The following is a 21,860-nucleotide window of genomic DNA, read 5'->3' on the forward strand; positions in this document are numbered from 1 at the left end:
TGGGGTGATGAATGCAAATTTTACCTTTGTACACACATTCACCTAGGACACTGCTCTCTGTTCTCCATCTAGGGAAGCATCATCAGGGTTGAAGGATGCATTCCAGGTAGACAAAAATGCTCAGGGAGAGCTTGAAGCATGGCTAGTGGTGGCTGTGTAGCTGGAGAAGAGCTCTGAGAGAGCCAGGGAGATTGGCCCGGAGGGCTGCATTTGGCCCCTGGGGCTGAACTTTCCCGACACTGCTGTATGTCAGAAGATTGTGATGTGAAATAAGTGGGTTACTTACTTTTTTCATTGCAAAACTGCTGTCACCTGAAATGAAGCAAAAGTCACCTAAAAGGAAAAGAAAATAATTAAGGTTAATCAGAAAAGGCTCTCTGAGTAGCTTCCAGATCACAAAACTTAACAGTCCCTGCCCTCTGGCCTACACTCTTAAAATGACATGACACATAGAAAATTAATTGGGAGGAAGAAATGCAAAAAAAGATTCAAACTGGAGAGGAGGAGACGGATGTGGCAAGTGACAGAGAGATATAGCTCCTCCACTCCGCATTAATTCCCCTTTGCTTGCTCAAAGCTTATGCAGTGGCTAGACTATGTCTGCTTTTTATTGAACATTCGTTCTGATTTGTTTACGAGCATTCATTCTGCACTTACCCTGATCTCCTTATTGTCAGGGTATTTGCATGTTTTCCCATTCATCATCTGTCCTTCCCAAACTTTTCAATGCATTTCCTCATCATGGTCCAAACGGCGAGAAGCCCTTACATTTTTAAGAAGTGGATTTGCTGCACTAGGCCCACAGAGCGCTTTAATCCACCTTAATACTGCAAAACCTAAAGTTCCAGCACGCACGTGAATCCTTTCTGGAAAACACTGATGGTCAAGGGGCTCCCATAGTTCTCCATGGAAGCACCTATAGGCATTCCCAGCTCTTTCCCTGCACACGTGGCCGTATAACGGCCATTCCCTAGTGGCACCATGCAGTTGACATCATTTCCACTGTGTTCCTCCGCAGTTTAGTATGGGAAGCTGTGGTGCACCTAAATCAAGCCACTAAGAGGCCTGTGGTATGTCAAACTATGTGCTGAAGTTTTCAGCTCAGAAGTGCAGAGTCCTCCACTTGGCAAAGGTAGCAGCAGCAGGTGGCTTGGAAGGAAGACCTCTCTCTGGCTGGGACCCCGAAGAGCTGCTGCCAGTCAGAGTGGGCAACACGGGGTGGGGGGCAGATGGTCAAGCCGGGCAGCATCATCCTCTCTGCTTCATTCTGACTAGTTTTGTCGGTTTACATTAGAAAGTTCGAGGAGGGAAAGACGTGCGTCCCCCACCACCAGCACCCCGACACGAACACCCACCCCGTCCTGACCGCTAGGACTGCCCCGCGTCGTCTCTGGCTCTCCAGTTTCTTCCTCCTCCCGCCCGCGCCTCCCCTCCTTCCCCTCCCCTCCTCGCCGCGCTGCCGCTTCCACTGCTGCGCCGCGCCTTTTCGCCTCCACTTCAAAGCGCCCGGGTGCCTCCACACCACAGAGCGGCGACGAGGGGCGAAGGAGGAGAAAGGAGGACTAAGTTTCTGCTCAGGGCGCTGGAACCGGGCAGACGCAGGTGCGTGTCTGCGTCTTTAAAGGGGTCGCGCGCAGGGCGGGGTGGCGGTGGGGAGAGACTGCTAGGCGCCCAAACAGAGGGGAGAGGCGGCGAGGGAAACTCCCGCCTCAAGCAGACGCCTCGTTGGGACCCCGAGGCGGGCGACGGTCAGGGCAAGTTGCTGGAGCGACTGAGGTGAGAGAAGGGGCACTCGCTGCTTTGTCGTCCTCCAGACGTCGCCAGCTGCCGTCGGGGCAAGGAGGTGGGTCAGGGAGGCACCGCAGGCAAAAAGAGCGAGTTGATCATACAAGTTTGCCATCTGTGCGGGGGGAGGAGTCTTGTCTTTTTTTTTTTTTTTAAGAGCGTATTATTTGGGCTGCGTAATTAGACAAAGGATGAATGGAGCGGGGGAAGCTCCCCCAGAGGAGTAGCAAATGGTTTCAACCGCTGAAGGGTTCAAGGACTGGCTCATATGAGGAAGATGCTTGTGTTGGGGAGGCAGAGGGAAATTCTCTATTCAGTTTTTCCGTCAGTCAAGCTCCAGAGAAAGACGAAGGGAAGTCAAGCCAGGAATCAAAGAGCCACAGACACATGACACGTTTTCTTTTTTTTAAGAAAAGGCAAAGTAGTTTCAAGATTCCGCGCAAGTTTAGTTTATTGGATTAGAAGCGAAATGTGCTTTTGGCTGTGGTCATGGAATGATCAACAGGTGTAAGGTTTGTCTACACAATGCTAAATCTGTAACAGAGGAATTGGCAGGCAAGAAGTCGGAAGTAAAGAAGTGTATACCCAGTGGAAAGGATAGCTATTCCATCTCCTAACACCCACTTACTTCTTGTCACACCTGCTCCTAAGAAGTGTTTGAAAGTTGTTTGGAGAGAGGAGGTGAAAGTACCGGCTTTCCCACTCTTCCGGAATTGTTGAATGGATCTGGGAATTCAATCTGTGTTATTGATTTTTTTTTAGTCCATTTGAGATAAAATAACAAAGGAAAAAGAACCCGGTAGCATAGATTGTAACAACAGCCCCACAGTATGCCTTGTAAGAACAAGAAGAGATGTGTCTTTTACCTCTGTTCAATTAATCTAATCTTGCAAATATAAAGTGTGTTATGGTGTAACTAATTTACCTGAGGTAACTGTGGAGGTGTCTGTTACTGTGGACTGTAATAGGTCACCTTGTACCCATTAGTCATATGCATTAGCACAATGCAAAGTTAAAGCATTTTTCAGGCCCATTAATTTCAGTGGGACAGAATTAAACATGTTAAGGCGGCATTTCTAAACTTCCCCTGCTAGGAAATGAGTCCACTGAATTAATCAATAGGACTTTTTTTCTGGGTCAGTATATTTAAAACAATCCTTGCTTGAGGTGCTTAACTTCAGCTACTAGACTATAGTATTGTCCTTTGAAATGCTATATAGAACAAACTTAGTTGGTCTCTAAGGTGCTACTGAACAATTTTTAAAATATATTTCTAACCAAACTTGGACACTTTTATGCCCTGTTCATTTCAGTGGGAGAGTTGAGACAAGCGTAACTCTCCAATTTAAATCAGCGGAACCAATCCTTTGTATGTTTATTCAAGAGTTAATCCCACCTTATCCAAGGGGTCTTGCTTGCAGGAGGTTACTCAGTGGCAGTGTGTAGGCAAAGGTCCCAGCTTTGACCCTTGTCATCTCCATGTCGACCAGGATGAGTGCATTGTGTCAAACCTTGGAGAACTACTGCAGTCAGTGTAGATCAGGGGTTGCTAACCTTTTTAGTCTGTGGGCAAATTGAGATTTTTGAGGTTGTGTCGTGGGTAATACTCTGCTGGTTGCTTCTTTCCCACCTCCCCATAATCAGCCCCCTCCTTGACATACAGAAAGAATGAGTGCGTGAACACACCCATACTTTCCAAAGGGGTCTTGGGGGAAAGTCAGGTTCGGTAGAGTTAATGTGAGCCTTGAAAAGCACATAGAGCTGGAAGAGGGGTGCTCTTTCCCAATCTGAAAGAAGAGCTGAAAGAAGTGGGGAACAGTGCCACACTTCCAGCTTCCTCCCTTAGCTCTATATACTTGACAAGAAAAAGGAATCACCCTCACCACCTCCAGACAAAGGGGACAGCAAGGGGCTTGGAGGCTTTGTGTGCCCACAGGAACCACATTCATGACTTCCTGTGTAGAAAATACTGAACTGGGTGGACCAATATTCTAAGACATCTTTATTCCTGTAGAATTGCAACCTTCAGCACTTTTACCATTGCATGGCACATATTTTGTATTCTTTGTAATACCAAATTGGAGCAAGAAAAAGAAGGAAGTGTATTGCTAAGTGCATGTAAAGAGCATTTCATATTTGCTTTTTTATTTTTTAAAAAAGTCAAGTTATGCCCTGTTTTTCTTTACAAAGAAGAACACCCAGAGTGGTTTAAATGTAATTTCTGTGGGACATGTGATGAACAGCACTTAAAAGGGCCTATAATGCTTGTCTTTTACATTTCTGACAGCACATTGCCCAATCTCAATACACTTGTTTTAAAATAATGAAGATTAAGCTGCAAATAATATAGAAGGCATGGCTGGCTGAACAGGTTTTTCAGTATATTTAGGGATAAGGTGAAAGAGTTCCTCAGTTTAATGAAATGTAATACAAGTTCAATCCTTTATGAAAGAAAAAACCAAATGATTTACTAGCAGAATCAATCTGGGTAAAATGCACCCAGAGAACACGTCAAAATCAGGTATTTTTAAGCACATGCTTAACTTTCCCATTGAAACCAGTGACATATTGAAATTAACTTTGGCTGGGACATGACTTTCATCCTTTCACATTTCACCCTTTTATGATTTTGGGGAGGAATTAATGTTACTCTTCATTCTTAAATATTTTTTATTGAAAAGTGCTCAGCACCATGCTCTAATTTACCAGATTGTGTCAGATGTTGTACACTGCATTGTTGTACAAACTGCATTGTTCTAATGGCAGGTGTGTTTCACACTGGTATTAAAATGGTCTCTTCTGTGGTTTTGGGTTTCATTATTTACTCTCAGTGCACTTACCTTAAATCATCCTCCCTTTCCATTTTTTCCCTCCTGTCTAATGCAGATTTTTTTGTTCGCTGGGCATGCGTTCAGTTCTGTTGTTGTACATCTGGGACTAGGGTCACTGGATGCAGGTGAAGACTTCACTGTTGGGCATACTCACAGTTTTGGATCTTTGTGATGGTAGTTTATCGAACAAGCAAGAGTGGGGATAGTATATGGCAGTGTTGCAAAACAGGAAAAAGAAATGGACCTGATATATCATATTACTAATATTATGGCAGGTTTTAGGAATTGTGAGATTTCTCTTGCTCATATTTGTGGAAAATTTTGATGTTTAAAACAAAAAAGGCCAAGTGTCCTACTGTTTGGTTCGCTTGGTTGTATGTTGCTTTGGGTTGCCCTGGGCTGGATAAAGCAACTAACAAAATTAATAAATAATAATAATAATAATAATAATAATAATAATATTGCTTGCAAGTCTTCTTGGTGCCTTCGTGCTCATGGACAAGAACACCAGAAGGGAGAAAATTGTTTATTTAGTGAGCAATTAGGTAAAATCTGCTTGCATACTTTATATTTTTGCAAGGTAAAGTGTTATAGGCTTTTAAATACCCAGAGCTTCAAATTAAGGGAGTTTTCTTCAGTTCCCCCCTCTTCACCATCGCTATAGCCCTGGCTTCTTGACTTATTCTTTGAGAAGCAGGTTAAACTTGTGTAAAGTTTGCTTATATACCCTGCACTTTTTGATTTTGAGTTCACAAGTAGTAACGAGGGTAATAGTTACTTTCCATGGCTAGCTTGTGTCAGCTCTGCAGTTTCCCTTAATTTATTTAGCAAAACTTCCTTGATACTCAGTGGCGAGAATTTTTCTGCAAATAAGTGCCTATTATTATACTTAGACTTAGTTACATTGGGGTATGTGAGCTAAAGGGTTCTGCCAAACTCAGTGGAAAAAGTGTGTAAGGGAGAAGAGAGAGTTGATGGAAGGAGTGGCACCATGCAACTTGCAAGGAGGCAATTCCAAGCCTAAAAGTCAGCAAGAGAGAAGAGGTGGAGTTGTCTGAAGAAGCAGGAAACCTTTGAATGGTTGATGGCGATGGAGCTGGAGGAGTGAAAGTCACGATCACGAATGCAGTGGAGGCTGGTCCGTTAATGCTAATGGGACACTGCCCACTAATTTCAGTCTGCCCTCAGCCCAGCCCCCACCTGTCTGCCTTCTTAGTGCCATCAGTCCAGGGTATAGCACTGCATGTCAGCTCCCTCAGCAATCTTAGTGTTACCCTTGTAGAACTCAGCAGGGAGGAGCATGGGGACAAAATTAGAATTTGTTGGCTGTGCCTGTTGTTGGCTCTGGTTCCACCTACTGTTGGCCTCCCTGCCTTCCGCCCTTCCAGTCCCAATGGTCACCAACCTCCATTGCACTAATGCATTGCAATATGAGAGTAGAAAAAGAAGTAGCATGGGGGAGTTTGAAAGTTAGGATGAAGCGTCTGATTATCACACAGTCAAGCTGAGTTTGATTTTGGTGATAGAGTTCTGGATAGAAGTGAAGGATGTTTTGCTGAGCAATGGCAACCAAAGACCAGAGAGCAAAGGTTATAGTAGTAGCTAAGGTGAGAGCATGAACCTCAGTTTTGCCAATAGGAAAGCCTGCCTTTTCTCAGTGTTGTAAAGAGAGAAGCATCAGGCTTTGCTGGCTGACTGGATATAAGAACAAAATAAAATAAAATTCCTTCCAGTAGCACCTTAGAGACCAACTAAGTTTGCTATTGGTATGAGCTTTTGTGTGCATGCACACTTCTTCAGATACACTGAAACAGAAGTCACCAGACCCTTATATATAGTGAGAGGGTGGGAAGGGGTATTACCGGTATTCAGAAGGGTGGTTGGAATGGGTGATTGGCTGATAGGTGTGGTAAACCTGTTGATGACTGTTAACGACGATAATTGGTCTTACAGGAAAAAGCAAGGGCCGAGATAGCTAAAAATAGCTTTATCATGTATAATGAGATAAGAATCCAAGCTATTTTTAGCCATTTCAACCCTTGCTTTTTCCTGTAAGACCAGTTGCAGTCGTTAGAGTAGTCAACAGGTTTACCACACCTATCAGCCAATCACCCATTCCCACCACCCTTCTGAGTAATACCCCTCCCCACCCACTCACTATATATAAGGGTCTGGTGACCCTTTTGTTTCAACTACGGCAGACCTGTAACTGGATATAGGAAGTGAAGAAAAGGGAGAGGTATCAAAGCTTTATCCCTGCAAGGATGGTGACATCATGGAGTGTGAAAAAGGAAAGAAGGGCTTTGGAGGAAAGATAAGCAAGTCTTAATACAAGGATGATGATGAAGAAGAGTTTGGATTTGATATCCCGCTTTATCACTACCCGAAGGAGTCTCAAAGCAGCTAACATTCTCCTTTCCCTTCCTCCCCCACAACAAACACTCTGTGAGGTGAGTGGGGCTGAGAGACTTCAGAGAAGTGTGACTAGCCCAAGGTCACCCAGCAGCTGCATGTGGAGGAGCGGAGACACAAACCCAGTTCACCAGATTACGAATCCACCGCTCTTAACCACTACACCACACTGGATGAAACATAAAAGTGGAAATATCAGACACGGGGACATTTAAAAACTGCCATATACTGAGTCAGAGCATTGGTTTAACTTGCTCAGTAATGTCTACACTGACTGGCTGTGGTTTCAGACAGGTGTCTCTTTCAGCCCTACCTGGAGATGCCAAGGATTGAACCTGGAGGAGGGAGAAAGTTCTATAGTGGAGCTAAGTGTCATCTGCATAAAGGTGCAAGAGCAGTTCCACGATGAACCCCATTGAGGAGGCAGAAAGAGAAGGAAGGCTTCCCCTTGTGGAAACACTGGAAGACTGTTTATGCAGATATGGTGGGACAAGCTGAGGAAAAAATCACAGAAACATAGAGCATTAAGCAAGAAAGAGTGATCAACTGTATTTAAGGAAGACACTGGAGACATGGATAGTAGACAGGTCAAAACGGATAAGGGTAGAGCACAGACTTTTTGAGAGAAGAGGAGCAAGCATAACTTGACTGTAGGTTAGGGTCTGACCTGGCTTGCATCAGCAGCAAGACACAGGCAAGATGGGTTAACTTGGAGGAATTGTTTTGTCTTAGTGTGTCTACCTGGTTTCTCAATGTATCTGTATTATCTCATGACCTGGTATTTTTATCTGGATGGGAAGCTGCTGATTTCATTGTGGGGAATAGTCTTACCACAGTTAGATTCTGCAGAAGTTTAATAAGAATTAAAACTAGAATAGGATGGCAGTCATAGTCACAAATCACTATTACCATGGATAAGGGTTTCCAACTCTTTTAAGCAATATATGAGTGAGGCTTGTTGCATTGATTTCAGTGGGATTTCTGCATATACATATTTGGTACTGCAGTTCACAGCAACCTGTATTCTAGATACCTAGCATATATGTTGTACCAACAGCACAAAGCATCGTAATTGCTGTATCTGATTGCACTGGGATTTCCATCCCTGTTTTTGGTGTTTGTTCCCAACACCTTCCTCCAATTGTGCTTCTCTGCATGGGCTGGTTTGCATGAAACAGCAAGCCAAAATATGGCTTACTGGGGCAACACAACACAACTGTACAAACTCCTAGAGAGAATCTTGCAGCAGCTTCGCTCCCCTCTGGTCTCTTTCGCTGTTGTGATGGCTTGGCAAAGTGTCTGAACTGAGATTTGTGGTTAAGCTTTCTCCTTACTAGCCATGAGCTGTAAGAGCTACAGAGTACTGATTTAAGCTACCCATGTCATGTGAACCATATGTCAAACTCCCCTCTACCTCTCTGACAGCACATCTTCCTCTTAAATTTTGAATTCATTTTGAATACAAGTAAAAGCAAGAAAGCTAGTGTACTGCCTGCACTGCTTCCATGTGCAAGGTGCCTGCTTGTGTGGTGAATGGCTGCTCGCTGGCTCCTTCACCTTAAATTACCCGTGCTAGGGTAAAGAGGTAAGATGCTAACTGCAGCTGCACACAACCATACCTTTAAAGCACATTTGAGGCACAACACAGGGGCCTGGTTCGCATGACATGGTAAGCCAAACTATGGTTTACAGAGACTGTGTGGGTTCCCGGTGAGTAAAGTTCAGCTGCTTTGCTCTATGCTTTTTGATACTGTGCTTAGTTAAGCCAAAGTTTATGTTAACTATCCCTGTAGCATCAACTAACTAGATGAAGGTGTTTCATAGCTGCTTGTAAAGTGCAGGATTTAGCAGACAGGGAGATTTAGAATGCACTTCACCAGTGTTCCAGATACAGCATAACTCCCATAAAAAACAACAGCAAATAAACAAAAACCCTTTCAGTGATTTAGAGTCACCTACCTCCACCAGCAAATTTTACATGATGGAATCTTAACACTCTTTTTTTTTATTAATATTTTTCAAGGCGCCAGAAAGCTTCTGTGCAATACCATGAAACTTCAAAAAAGGAACACCATATTTTGTCTTCCATTTGCTACAAATATATTTGATATATTGCCAGAAAGCCAGTAAAGGACTTCAAGAAAGCCACTTCTTTAGTGCATGGGAACAGCTCTCTTGACTTCAGTGTGATGTGGCTTGCTTCCTTAGTGCCTCCTGGAAAAACCTACAGAAAAAAATGATATTTTACAAAGAAGTTGCTTCTATTAAACCAGTTGCTAGTTTTCACAGTGACATAAAACTTTCCAGTGTTTATACCTTCCCCATTACATATACTTTCTTGTGCCAAGCTTCTTTTTAAAAAAATATTTTTACTATTTTTGTATGCCAATCTGGACACACACAAGCAGATTCACATTCTAATAACCACAGCAAGTAATGGGAGGAACAGGCAGGGAGCCATGTAATGCAGTACTAATTGTTGGATGAGTCCTTGTGGTTTTTGTCCATGTATTGACTTAGATTTGAACAGAGAACGACTGCTACAACACAGTGTGGGTAAACAGACATCACTGTGCTAATACTGCTATCTTATTCATGGAAGAAAATTCATGTTAACAATGCTGTTAAAATACTCAAGAGATATAAAGAGAAGCTTTCTACAACAGAACATTTGCAGATTGTGCTGGAATTATTTTTAATTAACTGCTATCAAAAGATTCTGCTTTGTTTAAAATCATATACCTCTATCATATTGCATTTTCACTCAGACTTGACATTAAAATTACAAGAATTGCCTGAATAATTCCTGATGCTTTTGGTACCAACAACATTGGGAGGCTATTGCCTTATAGCAGGTATAGAAAATCTTTGGGCCTCTAGTTGTTGCTGAACTACAACTCCTGTCGTTTGTTTGTTTGTTTGTTTTGTCTTTGGCCATGCTTGCTGGGGCTGATGGAAGTTGTAGTTCCCTAACATCTGGAGGGCTGAAGGTTCCATACCTGGTTAGTTCTGCTTATGGGTTTCCCACTTGGCATCAGCTGGCCAGTACTCTTGGAAATGGAATGTTGGAATTGGTGGACCTTGATAGGATCCAGTTGGGTGCTTCTTAAATATAAATTAATTTTACGAAAGCAAACTAGCTGAATAACCAAAATGATAGAACTATGAGCACCTTGCATACATTAAACCTTACTGTTACACAATTAAACCAAGTACAAATATTCAGACCGTGAAGTTGCCAGCTCTCAACCTTAGGGCTTGACCTTTCTTTAGTTGCTCTGAAGAAGGAAGACAATCAATGACATTATGGTGCTGCCGTCACAACAAGACCCTTCTCTCTGCCTTGCTGATGTGGACTAAAGGAAAGCAGAGCAATACATTTGGCACCAGCTTGGCTGCAGGAGTTGCTGGAAGGAGACATACATATAACAATTTTAAGGACTCCATTTGGGATCTGTGTAGGGTTTACTTTTTAGCCTTTTCTTCTCCCAAAGATGACCTGCAAGGCAAGTGTGTACAGATGTTTCCTCGGTTTACTCCTGAAGCCTTTCTCATAAATGAGTATCTGGAAGGCAGCAGAGGTTTAGGAACTGAGTTTTCCTTCTCCTAGATGGACTACCTTCCTAGGTTGACGAGTCCCACCTGTCACTCATGTGACTACCAAGCAAGAGAGAAAAGGCATATGGAAGTAAGCTTTCAATGCTCTTGTTTTTGGGTTATTATAAGTGTGCAGAATCACAAATTTTCACATTCCACAATGGTTACTTGGTCTACATACCTACTAATCCATTTGTAGCATAAAAATATAGTTTTCCTTCTTCTGTAATTGTTCGTGATCATCCTCAACCTACTTTCAATCTAGATTGATTCTAGATCCTGTCATCCACCAGGGTTGGTGTGGTTACTTGATACATGTTTGAAAACTCTCTTCTTGGTTCAGTCATCCTTACCTTTTCCTCCCTTAATGTGCCCCAGGGGTATTTAGAATATAGCGATGATTGTGATCTTGGTATGCATCCAACCACAATGTCATTTGGCAGGTGTATAATCCTCACCCCCATTGCCTACATCTGTTTTCATTTGTTTTCAAACGGACACACTGTGGTGTAATGCAGAATCAATCTGCAATGAGCTTTTGTTTTCAGATGAAACCTGGTTCTCAAAAAGTGCTTTTCAGGGGCAATAAACTATTCAATAAATCTAGATTGTTTGTGGACTACCTAGAAAAAACAAGTACTCAGTGTCCATTGACTCTAGAATGAAATGTTGTATGTACCCAACTTAAACAACGAAGAACATGACCTGAGATTTCATTATTGGTAGGATAACTTGGACACAGCAATGTTGGAAGCTGCCTGTCATCAGACTATTTGTTCATCTTGGATGTTATTGGGGAGGGCTTTGCTGGTATTTATTTGTTAACATTGATCATGGATGCTCTCCAATGATCTTCGATGCTTTTATGAGCTTTGCAGGTTCAATATTTTCTTATTAAATGGTCTATTAAGAGTACTATCCTCCATTAAACTTAAGGAAGGGACTATTGCTTAGGGGGCAGGTTGTTTTGTATGTGAGAAGTACAATCCCTGGCATTTTATGTGAAAGACTTCTGCCTCAAACCATAGAGAACTGCTGCTGGTCAGAACTGACACACTTGGCTAGATCAAGACTGGTGGAACTCCAAAGGTTGTTAGACTACAACTCCCATTATCCTTGACCATTTGCCCTGCCAGCTCAGGCTGATGGGAACTGGAGTCCAACAACATTTGCAAGGACACAAGCTAATGTTAGTCTAGTGTATGCTACCATTTATTATTAATATTATTATTAATAACAAATCATAATAAATTATTAAGCTTTGTGTTATCTATGGTTTTTAGATAGTAGCCTAGAGAGCAAGAATTCTGGGCTCTACAGCTTATGCAAAGGATTTACTTAACTGGTTTTGATTTCCAGGAAGCTCTGGAATGCTCTGTGCTATAAAGTGATTTTGTATCAGATATATGTGGTTTTTAAGTGGAAATATGACCTACCTTTAAATATAACATACTGTAAATCAGTCTGTGCTATAACTGCAATCTCATAGGAAGAAAAAATCATAGTGCACAAATTAGCATTGCTTATATAGCATTAACAGTGAGCTAAAATTAAAACCTACTGGGTGCAAAAAATATCAATTTCTTATCAAACGGATGAGGCATTTTCTTGACATTCCTGTCTCCTAGTCTGGTGAATAAAACTGATCCCCATTTTCCATCCTTGCCATATACAGCAAACTTCCAATAATTTTAAAGACAAACTGTGTGCAAGTTATTTTACAGTCATCTAAAGAAGAGAAAAAATATTGCTTCTTGGTAATCTGACTACATTTCATTACCTGTGAATACACAATTTATTATTGTGTATTATTGTTCTGCTATTTTCAGTTGTGATGTAGTTAGTTTAACCATCTTCTAGACAAATACTTTGTTTTCATACTTTTATCTTGGGAAACTCTTTCCACAACTGTTGCGAACCCCCATGTTCCATCATGGAAACCCAACACACTGCAGAAATTGTGGGCATTAACATTAGTTAGAGTGGGTTGGCAAACTCAGGTAGTTGATCTTGGGCAGGAAATTATTAGTTATTTACTGTATTATTAAATTTGGCTGCCAGGGAAGGGAATAGGCACAGAGGAGAGTTTTTTGCACCAGGTGCCAAAATAAGTTGGCCAGCTTTGAGTACTGTTACCATGGCCCTTTAGTGGTTGCTTCTCTGCCTCAGTCATCAATGTGTCTTGGGTTGGTACTGATTAAGACAGACCTGTTGTACTTCACTGGTGCCCTCTATGAACTGAGACCATGAGCTATAATGTTGCAAGTGAAAATAACGACAGCCTATTCATCAAGGAAGCAGGCCCATTGTTACAGAGATGCTTTGAAGAAACTCCTGGGAACCCCAAAACAAAGTTTGAGAAACACAGACATAAGTGAAGGGGGCAAATCTTTCTCATGTAGGATAATATTTAGAGCCATACATGACTAAGCCATACTCAGAGCATATGTAAGTTCAGTGGTCCTACTCTGAGTATGACTTAGTCAGGTACTAAGTATTTAGCACCAAGTATTTAGTTGTTTTCAGTTGTTTTCTTCTGCATTCTAGGATGATTGCCCATGGAGTATATCGTAACTGCGCTACAGGATTTCATGAAATCTTATTAAAATGTAAGGTTTCTCTCTCTCTTTTTTTCCTGCATTTGTTTCTGGCTTCTTCTGGCAAAGGTAAGATTTTATTTTCCATTATTTTTCCCTGGAAAAAATGTCAGTTATATTTTCTTTCACAATAGTCTTGAATGAATTGTATCTTGACAGAAGTCAACCAGTGAAATGGATATACAGTGGTACCTCGGGTTACGAACTTAATTCGTTCTGGAGGTCCGTTCTTAACCTGAAACTGTTCTTAACCTGAAGCACCACTTTAGCTAATGGGGCCTCCCGCTGCCACCGCACCGCCGGAGCACAATTTCTGTTCTCATCCTGAAGCAAAGTTCTTAACCCGAGGTACTATTTCTGGGTTAGCGGAGTCTGTAACCTGAAGCGTATGTAACCCGAGGTACCACTGTATTGGTTTGTTAGTGTAATTAATCTACTGTTTCTACCATGACCCTATGAAGTAAGATAAATCAGGATCGTGGCTTGCCCAAGATTATGAAGTAAACTTCATTTGCACCAATAATAAAGGAACTGAACAAAAATTATTTTAGATGTTTAAATTCAGTTTAATTAAACTACTTATGGTTTCAATATACAACGTGAAACTATTCTTTTCTCGTTGGCTAGAACACTGTGCCTGATCTATCCTAAATACCAGGTATATTTGTATCCATAACTGCAGAGGCAGATAGATCAGGGAAATATGATAACAGATAACTCCAACATTTTGCTAAGTGGGTCATATGTTGCTTTCTGTCTGGCAGAAATGGGGTGAAGTGAAGAGGACAGGGTATGACTGAGGCTTGCTAGTTCTCATTCCAGATACATAAAGTAATGTCTGTCTAGTCTCTTAAATACACGGAACACATTTGAATTGTGTTCTTATATAAGCAGTGTAACTCAGTCACAAAATGGTTCTAATTCTGCTTCAGCCATGAGTGTTGCACTTGGATGTAATTTACATGCACTTAATCATGCTTGAAAACATGACAGTTAATCTGTCTAATCCATTTCTTTGCTTCAGTAGAACACTATTTAGCATATTTCAAATTATTAAAAATATATGCATATTGGGAATGCAGATAGGGGTTAGTGCCAGGGTATAAGTTTGCCTCTAGGATGTCCTGGGCTTTGTACATGAGAGAGCCCAAATTCCCTGGGAGAAGTCTACACAGTAACTCCTTCCCATGCCAGTGTGAATGTAATTTTCTAAGGGTTAATGATGATGTGCAAAGGAACTGAAGCTGAGGTTCTATCCATGTGGTATCTGCAATGCTTTTTTTCTATTAAAAAAATGTTTAGGGGTACTCTCATTTTCCTACTCATGTTGAAATACTGCCCCTCAATGAGGCCAAACTTCGATTCACGAAATGTTTAGGGGTATGTGTACCCCTGCGTCCTCCCAGAAAAAAGCACTGCCTATCTGTATGGAAAGGGATGGTGCTATGCTCCCATGTCAGCCAGATAGCATAAGAAATCAGAAGGTGATGTGTATGCTAGGAATGCCCAGATGATATGAGGAAATCTGTGAATTTGAACCATAGTGCTACATAAGATTTCAGAAAGTCAGATACAGGAAGTCATAAAAGTGCTGCAGAAACTAATCATTTTTGGACAATTTGATTTTAAAAGTTTGTTTTCTTCTTGCAGCTGAGAATAATTTCTTAGGAAATTACAGAGCTGTGTTTAATACCTCATGTGAAGAAGTATGGACTTTGTCACCTGCAACGTCTGTGCCTGCCCTAATGAACTTCACATTCTGCATTCATCTTAAACTATATGACCCAAAAAACGATTGGACAGCATTCGTCTACAAAAAAGAACCAGACTGCAATCTGCCAGTGTCAGATTGTTATGAAATTGGGCTTTCAGGAGGACAAGGCAAATTGACTGTTTGGCTATTTGGTGAAAATATAACCTGGGAAGAGAAACTGGATGAGGACACCTGGTACCAGGTATGCACAGGATGGCGAAGTGAACCGCAGCAAGTGAATATATATATAAATGGTACAGAAAAAATAAATGAAAAAATAAATATAACTCGGCCACTTGCTGCAGGTGGGCAGCTTTTACTTGGTTGCTCACAGAAGCCTGGCACACCCTCAAATTCTTCAAATGGAATGGTTGGTGAACTGTATTTGTTCAGAATGTGGCCTAAAGGAGAAGTATTCCGTACTCAAAATTGCCAAGATGGCGCCACTGTTCGCTGGAGGAAGGATCACTGGGTCTATAATAAGACAGCACTGTACAGCAACTCTTTGCCATGTGGTAAGTAATACTGTGCCCTTTTTTCTGTTTACGGGGATGCCTTGTCTTACTGTAAGGGGCGGCTCATCCACTTGAGGCAAAATGGGAAGTGCTGCCTTTCCTTGCCCTGTTGTTCCCAAACTGTTGCCGCTGCTTCTCCGCTTGCCCTGCTGCATCCGCCTCTGGTGGAGGAGCAGCACCAGCATCAGTGCCAATTTCAGGCAATATCTTGCCCGATTTGGACAAGTAGTTGCCAAAAGATCTTGCATGATTTCGGACATGATTTCAGCTGAAATCAGCACCAAAACTGGTGGTGAAGGCAGCAGGGCAGGTGGCACACCCATAGGGCTGCTTGACTCAGTATATAACAATGGGACACTGGGTAGACTATGGGCAGGGAGAAGGAGGGAACGGTCTTAAATTGTTTGGCACTGAATTATCTCAGGACCATCTCACTGTGTTTTCATGTGCTGTTGTGTATTGGAAAGAATACACCTTTTCTCTGAAAGGCAGCTGTAGATGGGATAAGGGGCATGGCAGATGCTCAACAAGGCATGCACACTTTGCAAGCTGACTCACTAATTGGGAGGGAATGTGTATTCTCTCCTTGCAAGTGATATTCAGAGTCTAGAGGTGCTGCAGAGGCTCAGAAGGATGCAGGTGCTTCGGAAAACACACAATGGAAGGAGGTACATGTGCAGGATAATGTAATGGATTGGACCTAAATAAAACATGCTGTCTCTGCACAATACAGACTTGCTATCAAATTTCTTCAGATGTTTACTACATTTTTGTAATGTTCACCTGTGCAGTATCAACAGAGATACTGTACAAAGTACAAAGGTACTTATTTTTTCAGTTGAGATTGCTAAGATGACAAGAGAAGAGGTATGGATAAATGATAGGCATCAGGGCTGTATATTTTGGGAAGAGTGCCAGGAAGTTATGAAGGCAGGGTATGTAACCATGTGAGGTTCAGACATACCTCTCCCTCCGAGCCCTATACCCATTTATAAACCCAGACTTCCTGTTTCCAAAAATATCTTTCTGCAGCTAAATACTTTGATAAAAGAAGCAATGCTGAGATTATCAGAATTCCGTGCTGCCCTTACAGCCTGCCATTGCCTTTCCTCATATTATGGCTTACAATTAAATGTGCATGATGCAATTGCAGCTGTAAATAAAAAATGGAAGCTTTAAACTAATGTACAGAATGTGGTGGTATTATATCATATTGTTGCATGCCATCCCAATTTTCGAGTGGTGTGAGATTCCAGGGGTTCCAGGCATTTACTCAGGGTTCACATTTCCTTTGGAATGAGGTACAGCAGAGATTGTGGTGTCTTTATGATATATGGTTTCTTTACACATATATACAACCTGAGCCTACAATGGAGGGGTTCACAGCATTAACACCTTGCTTCTCCCTTAGCTGTAGCCTTGGATTCGGACAAAAATCAAACATCTCTTGCTTCCCAGCCCATTGCTTCCCAGCCTGCAGCTTTTCTTCCAGCTTCTAGCTAACACTGCTCAATTCTCAACTTTGTCTTTCTAACTACCAGTCTAGTACAGATCCTCTTTCTTTGTTCCCTTACCAACCCAGCACCAAGAAGCTAGCCTGGCTATTCTAGGAATTTGAATCATTGATTAGATTTTAACACTTACAGGCTTTCCCTTCCCCAAAACTCATAACAGTGTTATAGAATCATAGAATTGTAGAGTTAGAAGGGGATCAATTAGTCCAACCTGCTGCAATGCAGAAATCTCAACTAAAGCATCCATGGCAGATGGCAATAGGAGATGTGACAGGTAAGGTAAAGGTAAAGGATGGTTAAGACCAGTCAAAGGCCACTATGGGGTACGGTGCTCATCTTGCTTTAGGCTGAGGGAGCCAGTGTTTGTCCACAGACAGCTTTCCAGGTCATATGGTCAGCATGACTAAACCGCTACTGGCGCCTGGAGGACCATGACGAGTGCCAGAGTGCACAGAAATGCTGTTTACCTTCCTGCCGCAGCCGTACCTATTTATCTACTTGCACTGGTGTGCTTTCAAGCTGCTAGGTTGGCGGAAGCTGGGACAGAGCAACAGGAGCTCGTTGCGGGGATTCAAACTGCCAACCTTCCAATCAGCAAACCCAAGAGGCTCAGTGGTTTAGACCACAGCGCCAACTGCTCCCCTGATGCAGCACGTATAGTACCACTGAGTGGGTAAGATTGAGGATGAAGGTCTGAGACACCAGAGTAATAAGTAATGACACCTCTGGATCTGTAAGAAGCACCAGGGACAAAAGACAGTGAAACCCCAAAGCTCTGAACCCACTTATTGAGTAAGGCTAGTCTGAAGGGTGTTAAACTGCATTGTTGGTTGCTTTGTGTCCCATTTGATGCTGCATGCAGAGTTGTAAAATGATTCTGCCCAGAATATGACAAAAGGGGAGAAACGAAAGTGAGAGTCGTGACTGTCATCTGTCTATGGTAAATTATTCCTTTTTTTATCTAGTACAAGCAGCTGTGTAGCAAGTGCACCACAATGAAAGTGCTCTGTACTGTTTTCCTGTCCCTTCGTCTGGATTTAGAAATTAAGAAATATATATATATATATATATATATATATATATATCTCAGAAGAATGACTAATCACAGGAAGAATGCTGGAGCTCTAGAAACCGTACCTGCTGATTCACATACCTACTTCTATCTGCATGTTATCATAAGAAAGAGCTCTGATCATTTAACCTTTTTCTTTTTCCTTGTTTGTATTTTTCATACTGAAGTTACTGCCTAGAAATCACTCTGCTGGAGAGCACAATGTAATTTCAAGTACCTCACCCTCTTGTCTTTGTGGAACATGTAAATGGGTCTTGTGCAGTGTTTACCTCATCCATGCATAGTCAATACCTTTATGCTACAAAAAGGTCTATGGATGTCTTGTTTAAGTATTCAAACCAGATTTTTCACACAAGTTAGCTTTGACTAATTTCTGTCCAAACTAATACAAGAAAGTGAGAAACTTTGATTCTGTTCCTGTTCCTGTTGAGTTTTAACTACAAGTTGAACAACATGCGGCACACTCTGACTGCATTGGCTTCATGAGGATGTTCTTGTGTGACCACCAAGTCTGGATGCCCACCTCCCCTCAAGTGTGGAAGTAATAAGCAGTTTGGAAATGTTTTAGATTAGCTGCAGTTTGCTGTGTCATATAAACAGACAAACCATGGTTCATCTTAACTGTGCTTAATGGAAACAAGCCAACTTCTAACCATAGTTTATAAAGCTTGCTTGTCTTCATTAATCATGGTTAAATCAGCTACAGTTTGGGTTTGAAATGACACCCTAAACTACAGTTAACTTTTAAAAGGAGCAGTCTGTTCCTCACAGCCATGTTGGAGGGAAAATATTAGAGAGAGGTTAGGCTCTTTCTTTCGGAAATGCCATGTTCCTTGCTAGTATAACAGATCTGAACAAAAGTTTTTGTTCCTTAATTAATTTGTATTGCATTATTTATTTATTATATTTTATTATATTTATTATTATTTATTATATAATAAATATATTTATTATATTTATTATTAATTTAGTAAATTTATATCCCACCCTCTCAAAGGAGCCTAGGGTGGCAATCAACAAGTGATAAAACAGTGAAAACATCTTAAAAACAATTCCAAAACAGAAAGTCTTGCGGGAAGAGGAAGGTCGTCAGAAGGTGCTGAAAGGACAACAGAGGTGGTATCTGTCTAATATTTAAGGGAAGAAAATTCCAATGGTCAGGTCTCACAGCTCCTTATATTGTGCAGTACAGACTTCCTGAAAAGATGGCATCTGCAGGAAGCCCTCATGTATAGAACACATTGATTAGCTGGATATTTAAGGCGTGAGATGAATATTTCAAGTTTCCTGGTCCCAAGCTGTATAGGGCTTTATTATACACCAAAATCAGCACCTTGAACTTACCTCTGTAGCTAATTGGCAGCCAGTGCAATTTTTGCAATGATTAAGTTGTGGAATGCTCCCCCCAGGGAGGCCTGCATAGCACAAACGTTAATGTCTTCTTGGAGCCAGGTTAAGACCTTTTTATTTGCCTGGCCTTTTAAGGTTAATTTTAGACCAGTTTTAAACGCTGGTGTTTTAGGTTTTTTAAATGTGCTGATACTGTTGTTTTTAAATGATTAATGAGGTTGTTTGTTTTTTTAAACTTTAAGCCACACTTTATGCCCTTGGACTGCAGATGATGATGATAAATAAATATGAGCACACAACCAATATACTGAAATACGATTGTACTTTGGTTGCCAAATGCCTTGGAACTCATACATTTCGGCTCCCAAACGATCAAAAATTGGAAGTGAGTGTTCCGGTTTTTGAACGATTTTCAGAAGCCAAACGTCCGGCACGGCTTCGGCAGCTTCCGATTGGTTGCAGGATGCTCCTGCAGGATGCTCCTGCAGCCAATTGGAAGCCACATCTAGGTTTTCGAATGGTTCCGGGAGTCAAACAGACTCCCAGAACGCATTCTGTTTGAGAACCAAGGTACGACTGTGCTGAGATTGTGCAGGCATCACCATAGGGGACGCAGGGGAGGATTTTTTAAAAAATTCCATCCCTGTGATTGATGGACCCATGTGGTTACTTGACAAGGGGGAGCCTTTATTATACTTATACCCAGATCCTGAATTGCACTTTGTGTTATTGCCAAACTTTTCTGTTTTCCTCCCTCTTGCATTGAATTATCAGGAACATCTAATTACCAAGAGATGATTGTGTGTGGGGGGGGTTGGAGTTTAGAACTGTAGGCATAAAAGTGTGTCTGTCTTCAGGTTTGAGAGAAGTATGGAGGTTTTGCATTCCTATCTTTCTTTGGGTTTTAAAAAAAGACTGTATGTTTGGCTGGCAGCAGTGAGAATAGGTTGCTGGACTAGGTGGGTCATTGGCCTGATTCATCAGGACTTTTTTTTTTTACTGTAGTGATTAAGTAGATAGCAAAAGTGCTATTTTTGTAACATCCATGTATGCATGTATGCAAATATGGTTTAGTCTTACCTCTGAACGAGGCCAGTGGCCTCGTTCAGAGGTAAGACTAAACCATATTTTAGCACTACAGTGAGATTTGGTCCCATGCATTCTTTTATCCCTTCTCTTCCCCTGGTAATGGCTGAAAGTAGAATGGAAACGTTTGATTACTAATTTAAACTAATTATGGTCTATTGTTATGTCCAAACTGGGAACTATACTTAAGTTTTAATAGGTTTATTCAAACAAGTTAGAATTATAAACCATGGTTTGAAGGTGGATGAGTCCGACAAATCAGAGTTGACTGAAATATGTGAGCCCAAGGCTTATTCAGTGCTAGCACTAAACTATCCTGCAGAGTTATGTCCAAACAAGACCAGAATGTTTTAGGTTTTGTTAGGTAATTTTTATTTTGAAATCAACTCCTTTGTTTGGAGTGAACAACTGGTACATATGCCAGTCCATTTTATGAATTTCTGCATATGAAAGAATAAATGTTCGGAAATGTTTTGTTTTGAATGTATAAAAGTTTAACAAATTTTGTGTGTTTCTTCAATATCACCTTACCTTTAAACACACAACCTAATTTTGGGTTGCTATGTATTATTCCATGATATGTACCTGAACTGTTCTCTCTGTGTGAGGGTTGGGGTGTTTTTTTTTGGGGGGGGGAGTGTTTGTTGTACCTGTCAAACTTGAACAGAAATTCATTAGTTACAATATGGTTAAATAGTTTCATATTGCCATCTTGTGGTCAATAGTGGTAGCTGAACAATAATTGTATTCTGTTTTGTTTTAAAGGGCAAACAAAAACTTTTATTTAGCCTAACTAATGTATTAAACTGTCTCCCACTCAGGCAATGCTGGCCGTATCTCACCAAAATTTGGAAAAGCTCCAGGAAGTACACCAGGTATGTCTATTTTTATTTTTTTAAACTTTACTTCAAGAAAAGTATTATAAAATATAACACACCATAATGAAGATGAAAGATGCAACTGACGCCCCATTGGTTTACAACAGATTACAAACTGTATCTGGTGTCAGCCTTTTAAAAAATCTGCTCCTATACATGGATATGTACATTCCTCATTTTATTATACAACTAGATAAATTATTTCCATACTTAGGTGCTAAATGTGTGCTGCTTTTACTCAAGGATTTACAAAGAGGAATAATCTATGGTGTTGAAAGAAGTTAGTATATCATAATTAGGTTTAGCAAGAATTTCTACTTCAGATGATTTAATTTCTAAGGCATTTCATGAATATTGGTGAATATAAATCATTTTTAGTCATGTTATTTGTTAACCTACCTTGCATGTTATTTTGTCTTGTTCTGTTAAAAGCAATAACTCTGGAAAGAAAAACACCTCCAAGCTACACA

General features: G+C 41.2%; 1 protein-coding gene across 4 annotated transcripts in view; it reads left to right on the forward strand.

Annotated features, from left to right (window-relative positions):
- Positions 1-1,472: 1,472 nt before the first annotated feature.
- ADGRG2 (adhesion G protein-coupled receptor G2) overlaps positions 1,473-21,860 on the forward strand; it is a 41,461-nt gene continuing 21,073 nt past the window's right edge. For 2 of the 4 annotated variants that reach the window (XM_053387098.1, XM_053387095.1), the window contains exons 1-4: positions 1,473-1,602; positions 13,173-13,291; positions 14,873-15,490; positions 21,334-21,387. In XM_053387098.1, the coding sequence (XP_053243073.1) occupies positions 13,174-13,291; positions 14,873-15,490; positions 21,334-21,387 (790 nt within the window). In that variant the 5' untranslated portion in view covers positions 1,473-1,602; position 13,173. The other 2 variants (XM_053387096.1, XM_053387097.1) reach the window with 2 other exon arrangements.

This window comes from Podarcis raffonei, chromosome 4, assembly GCF_027172205.1.
Source record: "Podarcis raffonei isolate rPodRaf1 chromosome 4, rPodRaf1.pri, whole genome shotgun sequence".
Lineage (NCBI taxonomy): Eukaryota > Metazoa > Chordata > Lepidosauria > Squamata > Lacertidae > Podarcis > Podarcis raffonei.